General features: G+C 36.9%; 1 protein-coding gene across 1 annotated transcript; it reads left to right on the plus strand.

Moving 5' to 3' along the window:
• Positions 1 to 18,467: 18,467 nt before the first annotated feature.
• LOC149193782 (uncharacterized) lies at positions 18,468 to 19,064 on the plus strand. Its single transcript, XM_089406940.1, has one exon. It carries the CDS (start codon positions 18,687 to 18,689, stop codon positions 19,011 to 19,013), a length of 327 nt encoding a protein of 108 aa, XP_089263066.1. The 5' UTR covers positions 18,468 to 18,686; the 3' UTR covers positions 19,014 to 19,064.
• Positions 19,065 to 21,257: the final 2,193 nt, after the last annotated feature.

Raw genomic sequence — 21,257 nt, forward strand, 5'->3', positions numbered from 1 at the left:
TTATTTGTGGAAAATCGAATACCAAAGAATTGTTGCAAACCTGATGGTGGCGGTACCAATTTTCTGATGATCAATCAACAATATTTATGTCCGTAGTGCACATTTGATCATGTAACATATGCTTTTGAATATATAGAAATAAATCTAATAGGTCAAGTCATATATATATATGATTGGTGAATATTAAGCATTATAAGTGAAGTGACTTTGTTGAAACTAAATAATTTTTCCCAAAGAATAATTTGCAGCTTGAGTGGAAAGGACTAAGTTGTCTTGATTTTGTTGATATATTTAAATATAATAAAAATGAAACTAAAGAAATAAAATTACTAGAAATATAAATGGTGAAATAAGTAAAGAAAAGATGCTGAAAAATAATTAAGTTTAAAATTTGGGAAAATTATATATAATGAATTTTATGTAAATTTATTCATTATAATTTTTTTGGATGATTTATCTAGTAATTTTACTCTAGGATATTCATTGATTTGAATATATGGAAATAAATCTAATAGGTCAAGTCATATATATATGATCTATGAATATTAAGCATTTTAAGTGAAGTGACTTTGTTGAAACTAAATAATTTTTCCCAAAGCATAATTTGCAGCTTGAGTGGAAAGGACTAAGCTGCCCTAATTTTGTAGTTATATTTAAACATAATAAAAATGAAACTAAAGAAATAAAATTATTAGAAATCTAAATGGTGAAATAAGTAAAGAAAGATGTTGAAAAATAATTAAGTTATAAAATTTGGGAAAATTATAAATAGCGAATTTTATGTAAATTTATTCATTATATTTTTTTTGGATGATTTATCTATTAGTTTTATTCTAGGATATTCATTGATTTGAATATACAGAAATAAATCTAATAGGTCAAGTCATCTATATATATATATATATATATATATATATATATATATATATATATATATATATATATATATATATGATTTGTGAATATTAAGCATTATAAGTGAAGTGACTTTGTTGAAACTAAGTAATTTCTAAAGAAAAATTTACACATCATCATATCCAAATATAGGGTACAATGTTGCACTTGGAAGGTGCTAAGTACAAAGTAGAAAGAATGTTATCAAGATAATTGATTGGAAAAATAAATTTGTGAATGATAATAAAACTGAAATCTAAATAAATAAATAAGAAATGATAATAAATTTATAGATCTTATAGTCATATAAATATCCCCTTAAGTTTTATCATCTCAAACACTATAACTAATTTGCAATAGAATCTATGACTAAAATAAAATATTAAAAGTTTTAACATGACAAAAATAAAGTTTCATCATCTTAGACACTATAACTAATTTACAATAGAATCTATGACTAATTTAAAATATAAAAAGTTTTAACAGGACAAAAATATGCTTCATGAGATAAGGGATAAGGGATGTAAAAGAATTATCATTCTTAGAGAAAGAAATAGAGTATCACACTTAACTTGTAGGAATGGTGTGTCTTCTGAGCTTCATAAGGGAGACTATGGGGAGTTTTAAAAGTTCTTAGAAAATTCCTTCAAGAAAGTCATAAGGGAACTCATATTTTTCATGGAAATATCATGGATTTGATATTCATATAGACTAGTGACTTGCAAAATAAGAGTTACAAAATGAAAGAAATGAATATCACAATACAAAACATAGTAAATAAAAAAATTCTCTTATCTTTTATTAAATCAAGTTGTATTTCTCTTGAACCTTATACATTCACAAAGAGAATTCTTACACACTTTGGCTCCCTCCTACTCACTATCATAAACAATAAAAAAAGAAAACATAATAAATAGAAAATTTCTCCATTATCTTTTATTAAATCAAGTTGTATTTCTCTTGAACCTTATACATTCACAAAGAGAATTATTACACACTTTGGTTCCCTCCTACTCACTATCATAAACAATAAAAAAATAAAACATATTAAATAGAAAAATTCTCCATTATCTTTTATTAAATCAAGTTGTATTTCTCTTGAACCTTATACATTCACAAAGAGAATTCCTACACACTTTGGTTCCCTCCTACTCACTATTTCTTTCACATGCCACACCCTCATTATTTGAGTATGCTCGTCCTACAACACCACTAAAAACAACTTCTACAGTATAATAGCCAGTTATTGTTTTGTATCTATCAACAAAGGCTAAAGTGAGAACAAAAAAAAACAAATCAGAAAATTACTATGGATGAGGATGAGGGAAACATTTTTGGTGAAGCAGGACCCATGAAAGGCCCAAAATCTAGTGATAAGGAGGGGGAAGCAATGCAGGTAATTGCCACCTACAACTTGATTCCATACTTTTACAAGTTCTTAACATAAATGGGATATTTTTATTAAATGGCAGTTCATAAGTCAACATCTCTTTCTATCTGTTGTAGAGCACCTTTACCATTCATTGAACTGTTATTATAGTTAGAAGCTTACTTGTCAAATTTAATATCATAGCTATTTTAGTCTTGTCACCACTTACTGGTTTTTTCCCATTTCATATCTATCATATTTTTGTCTTATTGCCACCTTATTATATGTAATGGTTTTTTCTTCAGTGAAAATGGGCACAAAGGTTCTGTAGAGAATATTGTAGTTGAGATCTAGGAATGGAGTGTATCACACCATTGTTGTTTATGGTCATGGTTGTATTGAGAAAATCAGTGTCAATTTAACACTGTTATTTGAAGTTTATTTCTCCTTCATTTTATGATCTTGTGGTTCTTCTCAATTTTTCCATCTACATAACCCACCCTTCCTCTATGCTTATTCAGGTTAATTTCATTTTTGCAAGTGGATACTGCATCTAAAAGGAAAGTTGAAGCCAAGCCATTTTGTGAAATTCTTTCAACTATACCTTCAACATTATTATTTGTGTACTCATAGGGATTATTATTTGTGTCCTCATAGGGTGATCAGAATCCTATTTTCCTAGTCTTTATATTGTTCTTTTTCGTGGTAATAAATGTTGATTAAATGATCTTGAACATTGTAAATATATCATGTTGAAACATTATAACGTTGTGCAGAGATTGAATTGATTTTACAAGACACTTCAAACTACTAGTTCCTTTTATAGTGCCTTTCCTTACAATGGTTTCTTTGCAACATGGGGTGCAAATGCTAGTTTAAGAATATTTGGTTTGTATTCTCAATAAAGGGTTTGGAGTATTATTTTTTATATAAAATGAAATTTAATGAATATATTTTTTATATAAAATGAAATTTAATGAAAAAATGAATTATTAAAGTAAGTTAGAATAACATTAAAAAGTTGTCTTTTTTATTTTTGTGATTGTTTATTTCATTACATATCACCATTAAATTATATTAGTAATTGATACACATCTCCGACCATCTTATACCTTTTATTTGTAGAGATTTCCACACTTGTTGCAAGCTCGCTCTTAGTAACCACATAGATGTTTTGTTTGTAAGATTTTTATTTTTTTATTTTTTTTAATATAAAAACAAATTTATTTTTTATATATTTATTTAATTGAATTAATATTAAAAAATTATAATACAAATAATTTTAAATTATCTATATATATAAACCAATTGAGTTAAAATATTTATCATTATCAAATTTAATAATTAAAATTGAAAAAACTTTTACACGTATATAAATATTACTACAATTGAAACTCACCTTATAATCTTTTTATTAACAAAAAAAAAATTTATATACGGATTATTGTAATTTTATAACTTTTATTACAAATAAAATTGAATTTTGAATTTTATCATAATTTGCTTGAGCATTTTAAACCACATTGAATTCTTATATCATATTAATTTTTTATATTTTTTCTATATATAAATCTTAACAAAAATATCATTTTAAGTACATTAAGTCCTTATATCACATCCATACATGCTAACCCCAATTATTGAGGTTGCTCCATGAACACATTGTGAGTTTAGTTTGGCACCCTCCACCCTTTCATAGAGAATGAGGAGTTCTCTTAGCTGGCGTTTGTCAGTCGAGGCAGCGGAAGGCAAACCGTGTACTCAAACTACAGTGATGCAAACCTAACGAAAACAGCCCGCACCTTTTATCCCAAATCTGTCCCAGGGGGAGCTGTGATAAAGATAATGACAAATCCTATCCAAGATGTTATCCAAAGAATACTATATGAAGTTTCATGCAATCACATTGCTAAATCCAACCAAAAGCCCCGCAAGTGGGGACTCCACTTCCGCCCTTATCGAACTGGCATACAGTGGTTTGTACCAGAATGCGCCCACAAACAAAAACCAGCAACACAAATTGCAATCCTCAATTGGATTGAATTGTAATTCTGTGGACAACGCTGATTGGATGAATCGTACTTTTTTTAATTGCATTTTAGTGGTTTTGCGTTAATACCCTGTTTTCTTCTTTGTTCGTTGGCGTGCGGATAACTTCCACACTTCAAAATAAATAGATAATAAATCAGTCCAATCCATTCAATTCCAATCAAGTGCACTCACATCCTGCAATTTCACAATCGTTATTGTTGTTTGTTTGGTTTGGCATCCACATCTAAATCCAAAGAAAGGAATACAAAAAGATGAGTTGTATTTCCAAGAAAGGTAGGTTGTCTTATGCCGGCCGTGGTAGGGATCCAGGGTTTCAGAAACTTCACAGATCAGCAGGCCTTCCAACTTATTACCTGCTTTTCTAATTCATTTGGGGTTGCTTCTGCCACTCGCGCAAGTGTTGCTGCCGTTGCCTTGAAAACTCTGCTACTAGGGAGCCGCGCAGATTAAGTCAAGCAAGTCGTAAGAGGAGATTGTTGACTGGAGGACCTGAATTTTTCTGAAAATCGTGACACCAACAGGGTTGTCTCTGCCACCGAAAAATCATTTAGGGATAGCCGCATTCCTGAGTGAGCAGTCGGAGCCGAGAAAAGGGATAGGCGTATTCCTAAGTGAACAGTCGGAGCCGAGAAAAAGGATAGGCGCATTCCTAATAGCGATAGAGTCGTCATCTATGTGACCATCAATTGTGTAGAGAACAATTTTTCTTTCAGCAATCAGGGTTGTTATTCCTGTAAGCGGAGGGGTCTTAAGGAAACTGTGAACCGTTAAAAAGGAATACGCAGAACTACTGCAAACCCCTGAAGATATGCAGGAACATCCACATTTCCCACAATTTATTTGTTGACGATGTTCTAATTTTTGCGATGCTATGCAGGGTTATATGGAGATGCCTTTTGGACATTCTATACAGGTTCCAAAGGGACAAGGGTTTACAAATTAATATATCAAAGTCTACCCTATACCACAACGACGTCAATATGGAGATGGTGGCATGGATCGCTGATATGTTTGGTGTCACCACAAAGTCAATCAGGGAGGGTCTCAAATATCTAGGATTTTACTTAAAGGCAAAAGGATATTCAAAAGAGGACTAGAAATGGGTTATTGACAAATATTACAAAAAGATTTTCTCCTGGGAATATAAATGCAGGGAGGGTCTCAAATCTCTGGGATTTCACTTAAAGGCAAAAGGATATTCAAAAGAGGACTAGAAATGGCTTATTGACAAATATTACAAAAAGATTTCCTCCTGGGAATATAAATGCCTAACTCTGACTGGAAGAATAGTTCTAACTCGTGCTGTTCTCTTACAACTTGCTTTGTATTGGGCACACATCTTCTTCCTCCCGTCAAGCACTATTCAAAAAATGAACAAGATCACTTCAAATTTCATCTGGGGCGGCAATGCAGTTCAAGGTAAATATCATCTCACTTCTCTGGAGCAGATTTCTAGGCCGAAGTCAACATGAGGTTGGGGTTTACTAGTTTTAAGAACATTTCGAAAAGCTCTTCTATGCAAATCCTTGTGGAGAGGCATCTATGGAAATGGTCCTTGGAGTAACACCATAAAATTCAAATATATGAAGGGTAAACATATGGAGCACTGGTTCCGTTTGAAAAGGATTGGTGTAAAAAGCGGTTTTGCTATCTGGCATAGCTTTCGCAAAATTGAACCATTCTTCTTGAGCAATCTTAAATGGAGCCTCCAAACAGGTAAAAGAATCTTCATTGGAATCGACCCCATTATGAGTGGATGCGTTGACATTTCCATCCCCGATAGGATCCTTTCCTTTTTACACGGCAAAGGATACTTCACTTGGGACAAATTGATTGTTGACTGGCAGGGTCCCATTCCCATTTGGAAATCGGCGGATGATATTGGCCTGCCGGTCTCATTGCTTTATTTATGGAATCCATTCAGGAACGCGCTGAGGAATTGTGGTTTCCTCCGGTCCAATTTACAGGATTTTCTAGTATGGCATTTACCAAGTTCCAACAAACAGGTGACTGTCAAGAATATTTATACTGAAATGATGGCTTCTAAACATGCGCTCTCTCATCCACTGTTTCCTATTGTTTTTTGGAAATCAAGGTGCGCTCCCAAGCTCATTTATTTCTCATGGCTGGTTTTTTATAACAAAAACCTGTCCTGGGAGAACTTGCGGAAAAGAAACTGGCATGGCCCCAGCAGATGCCAAATGTGTGAATCGGCAGAGGAATCAAACTTTCATATGTTTTTTGAATGCAACTCCATTCAGCGGATCTGGCAGGAACTGGCTTTTCTATATGGATTTCCCCTTGTTTCACATATTTCTACTCAAGCCGCTTTTGTCTGGTGGGGTAAACAGCGAGAATCATGGAGGCCGATCGTTGTCACTGTTTTATGGTGCGCCTGGAGCTGGCGGAACAACAAAATTTTCAATGATGCAAGGGTGTCTCTTATGGACATTATACAAAACATTTATATCCTTCTTGGCTCTGTCCCCAAAGAGAGCCCAAAAATGACAAAGCCCAATAGGTTTGGACTGTCTGATCCTCTCAATAGGCCCCCAATGGCCTTTTTTGATGGAGCTGCCCAACGCAATTCTTGTGGCTGTGGGGTTTTCATAATCATCAGTGAGCACCTACACTACAGACTGGCTTGGAATGCTGGTAATGGGACAAACATCATGGCGGAGTCGATGGCCCTCGCGGGCCTGCTTGCTTTCTGTATCTATTTTGACATCCATACCATCTCCATTTTTGGGGATTCCAAGTTAATGGTAGATCATGTTAATGGTAAATGCTTCATCAGATGCCCTCATCTTGCTGGCTGGTTGGAGAGAGTCATGTTTTTTTGGGACCTCATGGTGGGCAGCTCTATTCAGCACATCTACAGGTCTAGGAATCAGGTTGCGGACTGTCTGTCTAAGCAGGGTCTTCTCCTCGGTACAGGTATCTGGTCTCTGGAGGTTTTGGCATATGGGGAGTCTTACTTCATACAGGATTTCTGTATCCCGGGTTTCTGATCACCTCCATTGGTTTCAAATGTTCATGCTGATGGTCCTTCCCCTTTCTGTATCCTTTTTTGTTTTCTCTCGAATATGGGTGGTCTTATATGATAGTATCCATCTCTACAGCATGCTCCATAGCGGGATGCTGAAGATATCTTTGCTAAAGTCATACCTTCCTGATCTGAGATTTTGTTAGTTTTTTTGTACAGAAGTTTCTCCCCTGGTATATGATATATGTAATTACATGATATGTTACTTTCTGTCACTGTTTATACAGGACCAGTATAATAAAATTTCGCTTTTTTCTTCCTGAAAAAAACGGGTATCCTTTTTTTGGTAGAAGAATTTCTTTTGGAATTGGATGTTTATTGGTGTAGTTCTATTGGAGTAGGGTTTTTTTTATAAGATTAGTGGAGATATTTGGGTTTCTGAATAAGCAAATGTATTTTTTTTTGAAGAAGAGAATTCTTTTTTGGAAAAGGGATGCATAATTTTGTCTAATAAATTGTGTATGATATTTCAACAAAAAGGAGGAGAAACAAACTCTAGTAAAAGAAGCTAAAATGAAATTCAAGAACCATAAAGAAATTCAAGAAAAACCTTAGTTGAAAACTTTAGCTGAGAGCATAAATTTAAAAGGGAAGAAAAACCCTAGGTGAAGGATTGATTTTTTGAAACCTTTAAAATAACCTGTGTAGAAAGAGAAATGGCTAAAATGACTAATGTTAAGTTTGAGGTGGAGAAGTTCATCACTAAGAACAATTTTTCATTGTGGAAACTAAAGGTACGGGATTTGCTGGTGCAACAAGGATCGCACAGATCATTAGATGGGGCTAGAAAGAAACCTGTTGGCATGATATATTTGGATTGGGAATATTTGGATGTCTGAGCTCTCAGTACCATCAGGTTGTGCCACGCAGATGAAATTATCTTCAACATTGTTGAAGAAACCTCAGCAGCAGGTTTGTGGGGAAAATTGGAAACATTATATATGACGTCTTTAAACAACAGAATTTATTTGAAGAGACAATTGTATAGCCTCTGGATGAATGAGGGTATTAATATTATAGAACACTTAAATGTGTTCAATACACTTGTTTTCCAGTTGTCAGATATGGATGTTAAATTTGAAGAAGAAGATAAGCTATTACTTTGTTATATTCATTTCTTGATTCTTAGGATCATTTTGTGACTTCTATCACTTTGAGCACAACCAAATATTTAGAATATGATTCTATTATGGGAGCTTTGTTATCTGAAGAGGTACGAAGGAAGTCTATAATTGAAACTTCCACACCATAAGCTATGGTACCTAGAGGTCGATCCAAGGAAAGAGGAGAGAAAGTAAGAAATTCTTCCAAATCAAAGTCAAGAGGCAAAAAGTGTAAAATCAAATGCTGGTACTACAACAAAACAGGCCATCTCAAGAAAGACTATTGGAAAAGAAAGGAGTTCGTTGAAAACCCAAAGAAGGAAAAAAATCAAGTTGAATCAGGTATGATTGATGAAGTTTTATCTGCTGAATCAAGTATGATAGATGAAGTTTTGCCTATTTGTAATGTTTATCAACATTATGAAGACTGGTTGTTAGATTCTAGAGCTTATCATCGCATGAGTCCACACATAAATTGGTTCACTTCATATCAAACTATGAATGACAGTTATGTGTTTATGGGTAATAATGTATCTTGTAAAATTGTTGCAGTGGCAAAATTCAAAATTAAATTGTATGACGATGTGATTAAAACAATGACTGGTGTTATACATGTACTAGAGTTGAAAAAAAGAATTAATTTCTTTGGGATTATTGGATTCGGAGGGTTATAAAATACAGGTCAATGTGGAGTATTGAAAGTTTCAAAGGGTGCTCTGGTTGTTATAAAGGAAGAGAAGATTAGAACCCTTTACAGACTTAAAGGAAGTACTCAGGTCAATGAGGCAACAACTGTATCTGAGAAGGTAGGAAAATATACACGCCTATGGCATCAACATTTGGATCACATGAGCGAGAAGGGCCTTTAGGTACCTTTGGGTACTGGTGAATTGCAAATTAATTCCTAATTTGAAATCATTGAGTTTGGATTTTTACAAACATTATGTATATGGAAAATAATGTAGACAAAAAATTTAAGCCGCTAGTCATAATAGTAAAGGTATTTTGGACTATATTCATTCTGATCTTTTGGGACCACCTCCAACAGTATCTTATGGAGGTACATCTTACTTCATAACATTTATTGATGATTACTCCATAAAAGTTTGGGTTTATACGTTAAAAAGAAAGGTTGATGTATTTAATGTTTTTAAACAATTTAATGCTATGGTAGAAATGAAAACAAACAAGACAATTAAATATTTATGAAATGACAATGGCGGTGAATTTACTTCCTTAGAATTTGAACAATATTTCAAGGATGAAGGGATTGTTAGGCATAAAACTATTGTATATGCCCCTCAACAAAATGGCGTTGTTGAATGTATAAACCAAACTCTTACGGATAGTGTTGGCACAAAAGTGACATCAGGGAAAGGCCCTGGGTTTAGGCGCAAAGGGCTAACAATGATTCATTGTAGTCTAGGACAACATTGGCACTTTTACCCTACCTCAAGGGATAAAGAGTCTCACCCGAGAAGTGCCACGACCGGAAGTAAGAAGGGTTCAGTACAAGATCTGGGATATATTAACCATTAGTCTATAAATGGTCTTGTGCATATACTCAAACTAACATTATAGCAATCATTAAGATCAACCTACAATGAGAATATATTTGTAACACATTCAAATTTTTAATGGGTCCACATAACATAATCAAGTACACACATCATACCAAGAAACCAGTTTAACTCTTCATTCATCTCAATTAAACAGGATAGCATTACATGATACATTGGCCTCAGCGACAGAGAACTACATGAAATACCTGATTACATTATCCGACTTCCTGCAATAGACGTAGCTCGCTTCTCAGCTACTGCTATGCTCTTCGGTTCGGATGCTCTGGGAGCTTGCATCCTCCTCGTTTCTCTTCTGTGACTAGAACTCTTCAACCAACCGATCAAAACCAAAACCCAACTCCTTTCTCCTTGCGGTCTTCTCTTATATTCCTTCTATCGCTTGCACTACCAATTCTCGCTCCGCTGTTTATTTCCTTGGCTGCCTCTCGTCCGCCTTGTCTGTTCGGCTACCCCTGCATTTTGTTAACACCTTACTGCAACCATCCTGCAACTGCATGTTCTTGTTTTCCTCCCCAACTGTCTTCTCCGCAACCTGACCCATGTTGTCGCCACCTGTTTCCTCTTCTTTGTATTTTCAAAATCTTTCAAAATAGAAACGAAGGCCCCAATAGGCCCCGACCACAGTTCTTTGACTCGTCCCTGAGTCAATTCATTTCGAGCTTTGCGAGTCTTGTTGATATCTCTGTAGATACTCTTGTTAGTGGTTGTGTTGGTTTTGTTGGATGATGAACTAATGCTCTCGTTGTCTCCTCTGTCATTTTCTGGGTGGTTTCTACTCCCATTGCTCCTTATTTTGCTTGCTACCCTTCTTTTCCAAACGAAGGCCACAACTCGGGAACATCAGTGGTCGTTTGCTGCCTGAATTCATTGTATTTTTGGAGCGCAAATTCCCATGCGACAATGATCGAGTCAACCTGTTGGGTGAAGTCTTCAGCTGTGTTGGACATTAGTTCACTTGGCCTTTGACTCTGTAGACGGTCCCATTGTTCTTCACTATTGTTGTAGACTTCCTTCAAGGCCAGAACTTGTAGTCGGACTGGTGGATGCAAGTCTCTTATTAGCTTTTTGGTTTTCCCCAATTCTTCTTCGATCTAATCAACCTGTGCTTGAATGGCCACTATCTACCCGTCAATATTCTAAAGTTGGGTGGAGTCCATGCATTCTCTACTGCTAGAAAATAGTATTTGTAGCTCCTCTCTCATAGGATACACTGGATGATTCTTTAGCACGAGGCTTCCCGGCCAGTCATGAACTCTATCCATCAGGGCATACCCGTCTGCTAGTGCTTCAGCGAGTGCTTGTTTGTTGGCTGCCGCTTCGCTGATATTTCCATCTATTGTTCTAGCATATATTTTGACCGGGTCTAGCAACGTTGATCTTCATGTTTCCAACTTCTTCTTCATATCAACTTCCATTGTCACAAGATTTGAACATGTCGCTTGAATGTGATTGCAACAAACCGCTAGTGTGCAAGCTACAATGTCCTTTGGAGCTTCTGCTTTGGCATCTATAATCATTGGCCATAGTGACCGAAATTTCTGTCACTTGATCGACCTGCGTCTGCAATCAGTGTTTGCATGTCGCAGATGATCTCTTTCCTCTGTCACTTCCTGTAGTTGTTGCCTTTGATGCTCATGCTCCCAGACTAGGTCGTCGTGTATTCTTTCGGCTCTTTGCATAGCTTGATGGATAAATGCAAACAGTTATGCCAATGACTAGTGCTGTAGGGTGTCAGTCTGCATTGTGCTTGGCTCTGGAAAATTTTGTTGAATTGGTAGGCCGCTGGAAATGGATTTTTTAGAATGGGAGGTGGGAGAATAAATTGGTTGTGATTGTGGGGTGAATTGAAGAGTGGAAGGAATGATACTAGGGTTGGTGACCACCAGGAAACTTATAGGGAATAATGGCTAGTACAGTTCACTCCCCCTAATTGCGGAAGGGTTGTGATTGGTTCTTTCTCCTGGAATGGGTCTGACCCAAAAAGTAAAGATACTAGTGAGGCTGGTTGGGCGCCACTACCAAAGGTGGCCCCTCTAGGCTGCTCCGTCAAATCGACCTCCATGTCTTCAGTTGCTAGTCGTGTGCTGGAGGGGATGGTTTCTGACAAGGTTGCGGAGTTGGAGGCTGTGTGGGGAGAAGGTTCCCACGACTGAGGTGGGATGGTAGAGGGATTTAGGGGAATTTCTTGAACAATCGGGAATGCAGATACTGAATGCCCGACCTCTTCAGAAAGGTCGACAATGTGAATAGCTGGGATAGTTCTGGGCTTCTTAGTTGTCGGGTTCCTAACTACTCTTTTCTTTCTGGGTTTTAGGACTGTTGGCTGAGACTAGGTCCCAGTGACACCAGTAGGAATTGCCACAACCAACGGAGTTGTAATTATAGGCGTAAGCATAGTAGAGCCTTGAAAATGCGTGTACTGATTAGCCTCACCTAATCATTCATCAAATCTTTTGCGATCTTGCCTTATTGCAAGCATTTGTTGTTCCATTTGCAGCACCATTAGGTGTATATCTTCCTCAACCGATCTCTTTCTATTGCTTTCTCCCGCTTCTCCTTCTTGTGACTATGGCTTTAATCCACCAAACAGATATCGGTACTTTCCTTATGTAATCTCGCATGCGACCCCCAGCCATGACCCAATCTCGCTATGGAGTGTTGCTTCAGTTAAAACGAATTTTTGCGGCCTCATCTTGAAGGTGTTAGGGTGGACACATCGAGGTCTAAGATAAGTGTGCCCATGTGAGGCTCCAAACCAAATTTCCCCAAAGAACTCATCCAGAAGTGGTTTGGGTATTCTCTTTGTCATCCTAATTGTATCCAGTATCAACTCATATGATTCAGAGAAAGCTACCACATTAATTTATTTGTTGTTGGGATCTCCAGAAGCTCTCCATGGCTCATACCAAAGCGCTAACAATTGTCCTTCAGTAATATGCATCATCTCCCTCCCCCTTGGTGGCCGCCACTTCCACATTGCCAGAGTCATCAATATGTATCCAAACAAGAAATTGGTACTCTGCTTGTAGATATCTTCATAGGCCTCGAAGAGATCATTTAGTACGAAAGCAGACCAGTTGAGCACTTCTCCATTACAGCAGTGCTCCGCAACCAAAATTGCGTCTAGAGTGCACTCATTTCTTGCGAAGTGTCTCATTGTTTTTCCTGCTATGATGTAGCAGGCGAACCTTATCTCAATTTGCTAATCAGGTCAATCTTGGCTCCCCTTTCCTCGCGCTTTGTTCCATATTTTGCATAATAATCATCTTCTCCCTGCTTCTTTGCCCTTTTCGCTCCTTCCTTGAACGTTGTGTTCACCACATTCCCTCCTGTTGACAGCTTTGTGAGACGATGGATATCGTCTACATGAATTGGATACTCCTTGTCAAGCCATAGGGATCCCCCATGCATTCTGTTGGCTAGTAGCTTTGTGCAGTTCATTGCATCCAGTTGAGTGTCGAAGACCGGTAAACTCCTCAAATTGATCAGCGTAGACCTTTGTAAACCTTTGAAATCTTCTTTGACTCTAGTTGTTCTTGTGCCATCTTCCGTCTAAATTTCCTCTGTATAGACCTCCCTCTTCAGCGTTGGAAACTGGAAATAATCGGTAAGGTTGTTGTCAACCAAGGTAGATTTGTCATATTTTCCAACAGAACCATTCTCTCATCGAGTTCATCCTCTGGGACTGAAATAACTCTCTTTGCCATTGCTCTTCGTCTCTGATAGACAATCGTTACTGGAGGCTTCAAACTTATGCACTTCTTTTGTTTCTGTTCTTCAGAGCAAATTTCGAGCTTCTCTACTACCTGCACTTGAACTTCCATAGCTTCCTGCATTATCATACAAATTAAGTAGCCGGACTTGACACAACAATTTCTGACTAGACTTTGGCAACTAATTACTAGGAAACTTTCCCCATGTATCCTAACGTGCTTTACTGATGTCGGCTAACCTAGACATGACATCTCTAACGTAGACTGGGAAAGGATAGAGTGGGCCGCATGGTTAATAAATTTTCTGTAACAAAGGGTATTTATTAGCTAAATTTGTTCCTAACGGGAAAAGATTTTACGGTTCCCACTTTGACATTTGCATTACTAGTTACTTATTATGGAAATGACTACTCCTACGACGGAAAGGACTGACAAAGCATGCGACTATTAACACTGAAAAAACATCTGTGTGAATTTTAATTCTACCTATCCCCCCAACCACAAATGGGTTGCGACATCATGCCATTTTTGTTGCAACCTTATTGACGCTTTTGCTTGTTATTTCTAAAAGACTACAAAAAACATAAACTTCAAATGGACTTTGGAATGACTTGGCTAGCTTTTATTGACTACTACCTACTTGCGGGCTCGTTTCCGAGACCCCCTTAACTTGATTGTGTGGCTTTTAGCATGTGGAAGGGTTTCAGGCGTGCTTCATTTACCCATCTATGTAGCATTTGTTCGTTCAGTTGCGCCAACCTTACTGCTCCAAAATCTTTGATTTCCGCAACTATAAACAGGCCCAACCAGTGCACCTGCAATTTTCCTGGGAACTTTTGGAACTTGTTGTCATATAACAATGCATGATCTCCGACTTGGAATGCCTTCATTCTGATATGCCTGTCATGCCAGGGTTTTTTCCTTCTTTGCTGTACTGACTAGTGAAATTCGGCTAAGAATATGGATTCATCAAGTTCCATCAGTTGATTCAATCTTTCTTTTAATGCTACATCCTCTGTCATTTTTGTTGCTTGAGAAATAAACATGTAAGCACTATGAACTCCGATAGGACTATTGCTTCTTTTCCATATACCAACTGAAATGGTGTTTGTTTATGAAGTCTTTTCATTTTTGTTCTGTATGCCCATAAAATTGTTGGTATGTGTTCGTCCCAGTCATCCCTATTGGCTGATACAATTTTCGTGATACCTTTCTCCAGTGTTTTATTGAATGCCTCAACAATCTCATTGTGCTATGGGTGATATGGCTACTTTTATGATGTTGAATCGTAAAGTTCTTCAGAAGAGACTCAACAGTTTCATTGATGAAATGTGTTCCTTGATCGTTGGTTAGGCTTCTTGGGCATCCAAATCTTGAAATTATATTTTCAAAAATGAATCTTGCGGTAGTATCGACCGTACAGTCCTTGACTCGTGTTGCTTCTGCCCATCGTGTGAGATATTTTGTAGTCGTTATTATGTACCTTGCGTGTGAATGTCACGCTGGTGGTGTTATGGGTCCGATGAAATCTATTGGCCACTTCTCAAAGATCTTCACTGTACGAATTGGGTTTAAAGGGAGTTCATCTCGACGTGAAGGCTTTCCAACCCTCTGACAGACATCACAATTCTTAGCATATTCCTTAGAGTCTTTGTGGATGGTTGGCCACCATAATCCTGCATGCAATATATTCCTTGTTGTGGCTTTTCCTCCTACATGGTCCCCCAAGACTCCAACGTGACATTTCCAGAGCACATCTTCTCTTTCATGCTGAAGTATGCAATGTCTCAAGACTTGGTCTAGACCCATATTATAGAGGTTCCCTGTGATTAGTTGATAGTTCACTTCCCTCACTATTAGATGTCACTTCTATGTCGTGTATACCCCTCCAGGCAATGCCCTGTTGTTAATAGCCCAACAATTTCTTCTAAGTAGTCTGAAACTGCCTCTATTCTGAATAAGTCAGCATCAGGTAGTTGATCATCTAATGACCCTTCATTCTCTCCAGTCTCTAGTCGTGACAGATGATCCGACCCCACATTTAGACTTTCGGGTTTGATGATTACCTTGAAAGTGAATTCTTGGAAGAGTAATAACCAACGGCATATTCTGCCTTCTAACATTGGTTTATTCACTAAATACTTTAGTGTTGAATGATCTGTGAAAAATTTAAATGGCGCTCCCAACAAGTACTTCCTGAATTTTTGCAGAGAGTAAACCATGGCCAATTCCTCCCTCTCTGTTGTCGTATAGTTCCTTTCTGCAATTGATAGTTTCATGTTGGCATAGTACATTGGGTGATCCATATTTCTTTCGGCAGGTTGTGCCAATACTGCTCCTAGCGTGATCCCTGACACATCAATATGTACATGGAATGTTTTGTTCCAATCTAGGTACACAAGGATAAGATCACTTACCAGTTTATCTTTCAACATATTCGATGTTGCTTGACAGTCCTCCGACCAAGTGAATGCTTCCATCATGTTAGCCTCACTCTCATGTGATGAAAACAATTCTAAGTCCAAAATAATTAAATAAATTAAAATCATGAAAGTTAGGATTTAATCCTACCTTTCTAGATTGAGTTTGTTCCTCATGGGTAGGAGTCAATTTAGACTTAGTTGGTTGAGAGATTCTCTCCAACTAGTTAGGCTCCTAGATTAGTGTGTTGTTGAGATATTTTCTCAACCATAGTGTCCAAGATAGACGTACTATCTTGAGACAAACTTCCTCATGTATTTATTTGTACTATTATAATTTCTTTGTACATTAGATTACATTGAGAGTGTGAGGAATATAATATAGTGAGGCTCTGGCCTTTTCCGTGTTGGCATTATGATACAAGTATTGTCCTTGAAGGCAACTCACGCAGATGACAGATCAGAGTGCAACAGGGCAGTATTGTCCTTGATGGCAACTCACACAGATGACAGATCAGAGTGCAGCAGGGTAGTAGAAAAATGTTGATGATCAGACTACAAAAGAATGTAGAAAATCAAAGGCCCGCAGGTTCCTGTTCACAAAGATGCGGCCTTAGGTTGGGTCCGCAGGTGCGCCGTTCAAAAGATGTGGACATGTTCGCAGGTGTCTCGAACAAAAGGTGCGGACCTAAAGTACACAAACTTTCATGCAGAGAAAAGCGCATTGGAGAAGTAGCCTACACACTGGCTTGGACGTCTACTGCAAAAATCCATCCAGTTTTCCATGTCTCATGCCTCAAGAAAGTGATTGGGAACAATTGCAGAATTCAAACCAGTCTACCTGAATTGGACGAGGAAGGGTCAATCTGGCTCCAACCTGAACAGGTCCTAGACACATGAGAAAGGCACCTGCGTGGCCACATGATTAGGGAAGTTCTCGTCAAGTGGAAAGACACCTCTCCGGAAGATGCAACTTGGGAACCAACCACTATTCTTCAGTAGTTTCCACAGCTTCAGCTTTGAGGACAAGGCTATTCTTAAGGGGGAGGGCATGTTAGGGTCCCACCATAACCTCCTTATTTATGTAGTGGGATCGTGTCTTATTTTTGTATCGAGCTCTACTCTATTGGAGGTTGCCCCCTCGAAGAGGCCAGTGAACATTGCTTTCTGAATAATAAAATATTTGCTGTTGTCTCTCACTATTCTATGTTTTGGGTATCTTTCTTCGCATATTCTGTATTTGGGTATCTTTTTGCAGGTTAAGAGCATAACAAGGTACCAGTTTGTTTCTGTAATCTTCACCAACAGTGGCCTTAAGCCCATACACAATACTTTTCTTTTTTGTTCCTGGAAAAATACAATTATCAATTCAATTTCTAATTTTTCACTGTCAGATATAACCATAAAAGAAATCTACTCATCATTATATCAACAACTCATTACAATGAACTTTGACTCAGTGTCTTATTCCTTAATAACTATAAACATTTGCTAATCATATACACATACTAAAAACACTTATCTGTTATCGAGGATCTGAAATTCACAGATGAATCCTCTCCACCCTTCCAATGAGAAGTTGGCTATCACATCCAACATTATGCCCCTAACCTTGATGAATCCTTTCCACCCTTCCAATGAGAAGTTGACTATCACATCCAACATTCTCCCCCTAAGCTCCTCGATTCCTTCATAACAGTTTCTAAGGTCACAGTTAGTTGTGGTAGCAGTTAGTTGTCTTGGCCTCAAGACTCCAAGTCCAGCTTACAGACATTTTCTTCCACCAGGGAAGATATATTCTAAAGGTTTTCCCATTGAATCTTGTTCAGCTCAGGGAACCCTCCTCCTTCGTTTTTTGCCAACCTCTACCCCTCTCTCCCTTTCTTTTTTCTTGAAAAGAGAAGAGACAAAGAGATAACTGCTCCTCAATGATCACTCCTAGTAAAAAGAAAATTCATCCATAATTTCTCATATCTTCCCTTAAAAAATAATATTATATCTTCTTTTATTTTAAAATAACCCAATTCTATTTACAATTTCCATTTACTATTGCCACTCACACAATAACTAACAATTTACTTGTGTCCTTACTAACTACTTTCAAAAGAAACCCGGGGGTGTCACAATACTAACGGTTGTTGAGATAGAAATGACGAGTAGTGAAAAGGTGGGGCGAGGTTTCGAAACAGCCACCTGCCCCTGCCCCTACCCAAAACCGTGTTTTCTGTGTTCTTTCCCTGAGCAAAACCACACTTAAAACCGGAAAGCATCCACAACAACCAAATGAAAAACCAGCCATGGAATGGATTGGATTTGTGACAGCCGCCGATAGAATTAATTAGTGGTTTGGGTTTTATGCAGTGTCGTCTTCCCTTCCTGTTGGCTTTGCGTATAAACTACACACATTTAAATATACAACTAAATCTCAGTGCAATATCAGTCTGCAACTTCACAATCGTTATTTTGTTTGCTCTACGAGTCCGAATCTAATTCCAAACAAAGAAAGATGACTTCTATTTCAAAGAGTGCTTCGTGTATCGCGGCCATGGTATCCATTGAGGGTTTCAGAATCTTCACAGATCAGCGCGCCTTCAATTTCAAGAATCTGCTAATAACGCCCAAGTTATTCTCTATTTCTCCTAATACCTTTGGGATTGCTTCTGCCACTGGCGTTGGCGTTGGCGCTGCTGCTGTTGCCCAGAAATCTGCTATTGCTTCTGAAAGGGATCAGAAATCCCATCTTCAAGAAACAGCAGCAAAATCAAAGAAAGCAGAACTAAAGGATGAGTCCTTGAGATGCGTGATGTATCTCAGCTGTTGGACCCCAAACTGAAATTGAAATACGATTCAATTCGGTCGCAATGGAGAGGAATTGGGAGAGGGATCGATCACCTGTTGGTCGTCCAACCACCACCGGCATATAATTTGTATATTATGGATGTATTTTGTAAATTAATGAATTGATTGCAATTTTATGAATTCAATAGGGACAGAAATTTGGTAATAAAGGTCATGGTTTCTTTTTTATCTCGATCTCTCTTTGGCAACCAGTGTCATTTCGTTTTATTTCAGCATTAAACTACAATGGCAATTGACAGAGTTATGTAACCATCATGGTTTTCTGTAACCTCCTCTTCCTCTGAACTTCCACAAATGTTTTTATCCCCGTGCTGGTAAGACTGTCTTTTAATCCTATAATTAATACTGTTTTCCAGGTTTTGATTTCTACCCGAATGAATCAAGCTATCTTAAACCACAAGAAATAAATCTCAGAATGATAATTTCAAATGCAACTTCAGAAATTCGAGCCATATGTATTGAAAGAAAATTCGAGGAGAAATTAAGCGCAGGCAAGGACAACCAGTATACAACACATCAAAATAAAGAAAGGCACTTCTTATTAAATGCTCGTACGGCGTTCTACTTGTGACCTTTTACAGTGGTGGAAATCTATTTTTTATCCTAAAAGAAAACTTAGAAACTCAGTGCTTGATAAAGGTAAAGCTATTAAAATTTGGTGAAATCAAAGAGTTTAAATAAACATATTGAAAATAATAAAATATTTACAATAGAGTTTATAATTCAAATAAATCCGGCCTGGAGTATGCCCTAAAACTGCTTCTGCTTGGCTAAGAGCTCGTCTTCCTCGGACGTAAGGAAACAGGTTAACGGCCCAAGACCCAGAGGCATCTGGCAGGAGTGAAAGCCTGCTCCCTTACGGACCACCAGCGGGTTATTACAGGTGGCGTGGTTTTCCTTGATAACAGTGATGAGTCAAACCGACATTCGCGGATAGCAGCCAGAGATGGCTGTCCTCACTGTTGGTTTGACACCTGAGTTTGATAGGTTTTGCCACCTTCGGAAAAAAAATAAAATAAATAAATAAATAAATAAATAAAATAAAATAAAAAATAAATTCAAATAAATGAAATAAAATGCTAATTTATAATATTAAAATTAAAATTAATTAAATATAAATTATATATATAACTACTATTATTTTATAGTCATTTTATATTAATTAATTAATTATTTTATATTTATTATTTATATTATTCTATTAATATTAATGACTAAGGTAGAATTTTCTATATAACAATAAAAGTCATGTGAATTTTGTTTTTAAGTTTTATAAATTTTTTTTTCCAAAGAAAAAAGCGCATTCAGTTTGTTGTTTGTTGTATGATAAGATCGTAGAGCCGCTGCAGAAAAATGACTGCCTTTTCTGTTCAAACAAGAAGCTTAGAAAAAGAACCCTCTGAAAGCGAAAGCCCCATTGAACAGCTCACGTTTCCAGCAAAAAGTCACTTGAGACAACCCATATAAACGATTCCATAAAAAGGTCCCAGTCACACATCTATTTCCCGGGTCTCCTCATAGGGGAAACAACCCGGCAGGAAATAGATACAAAGTAAAACTATTAAAAACAGTTTTTACATAAACAGCTATAGTCCCAGAAAAGATGCAGAAGACACAGAACAGTCTAACAGGAAAAGCAGAAAAAACTAAGTATGAAGAGACTGATCCGAGACACGGATCTGTCCATAATCTTCCTCTACTACTCTCCAGCTACCCAAAGCCTGCTGCATACCAGCTATAGTCTCAGAAAAGATGCAGAAGACAGAGAACAGTCTAACAGGAAAAGCAGAAAAAACTAAGTATGAAGAGACTGATCCGACACACGGATCTGTGCATAATCTTCCTCTACTACTCTCCAGCTATATTGTTTTTATGTTTTTCAAAAATTTAATTAAATTCCAAATTTTTAAAAGTAAATAACAAAAGCTCATATTTTAAGTTTTATAGTTTATATATATCTATATTTAAATTTTTCTATTTGTTTTTATGTTTTTCAAAAATCTAATTAAATTCCAAATTTTTAAAAGTAAATAACAAAAGCTCAAATTTCATGTGCGATTGTATTTTCAATATATTGTATTTTTGGTAAGTTAGTCATCAAATTGTATTAATTAAGTTGAAAAAATCAATTTTATGATTATTAGTAGGTGCTAAGTAAATTAACTGTTGTGGAACAATTTTCTTTGCCAAAGTGGAAACTTTGTATCTAATTTCTTTA

This window comes from Pinus tabuliformis, chromosome 2_2, assembly GCF_031772625.1.
Source record: "Pinus tabuliformis cultivar Carrire ecotype Pingquan chromosome 2_2, CPIR1, whole genome shotgun sequence".
NCBI lineage: Eukaryota > Viridiplantae > Streptophyta > Pinopsida > Pinales > Pinaceae > Pinus > Pinus tabuliformis.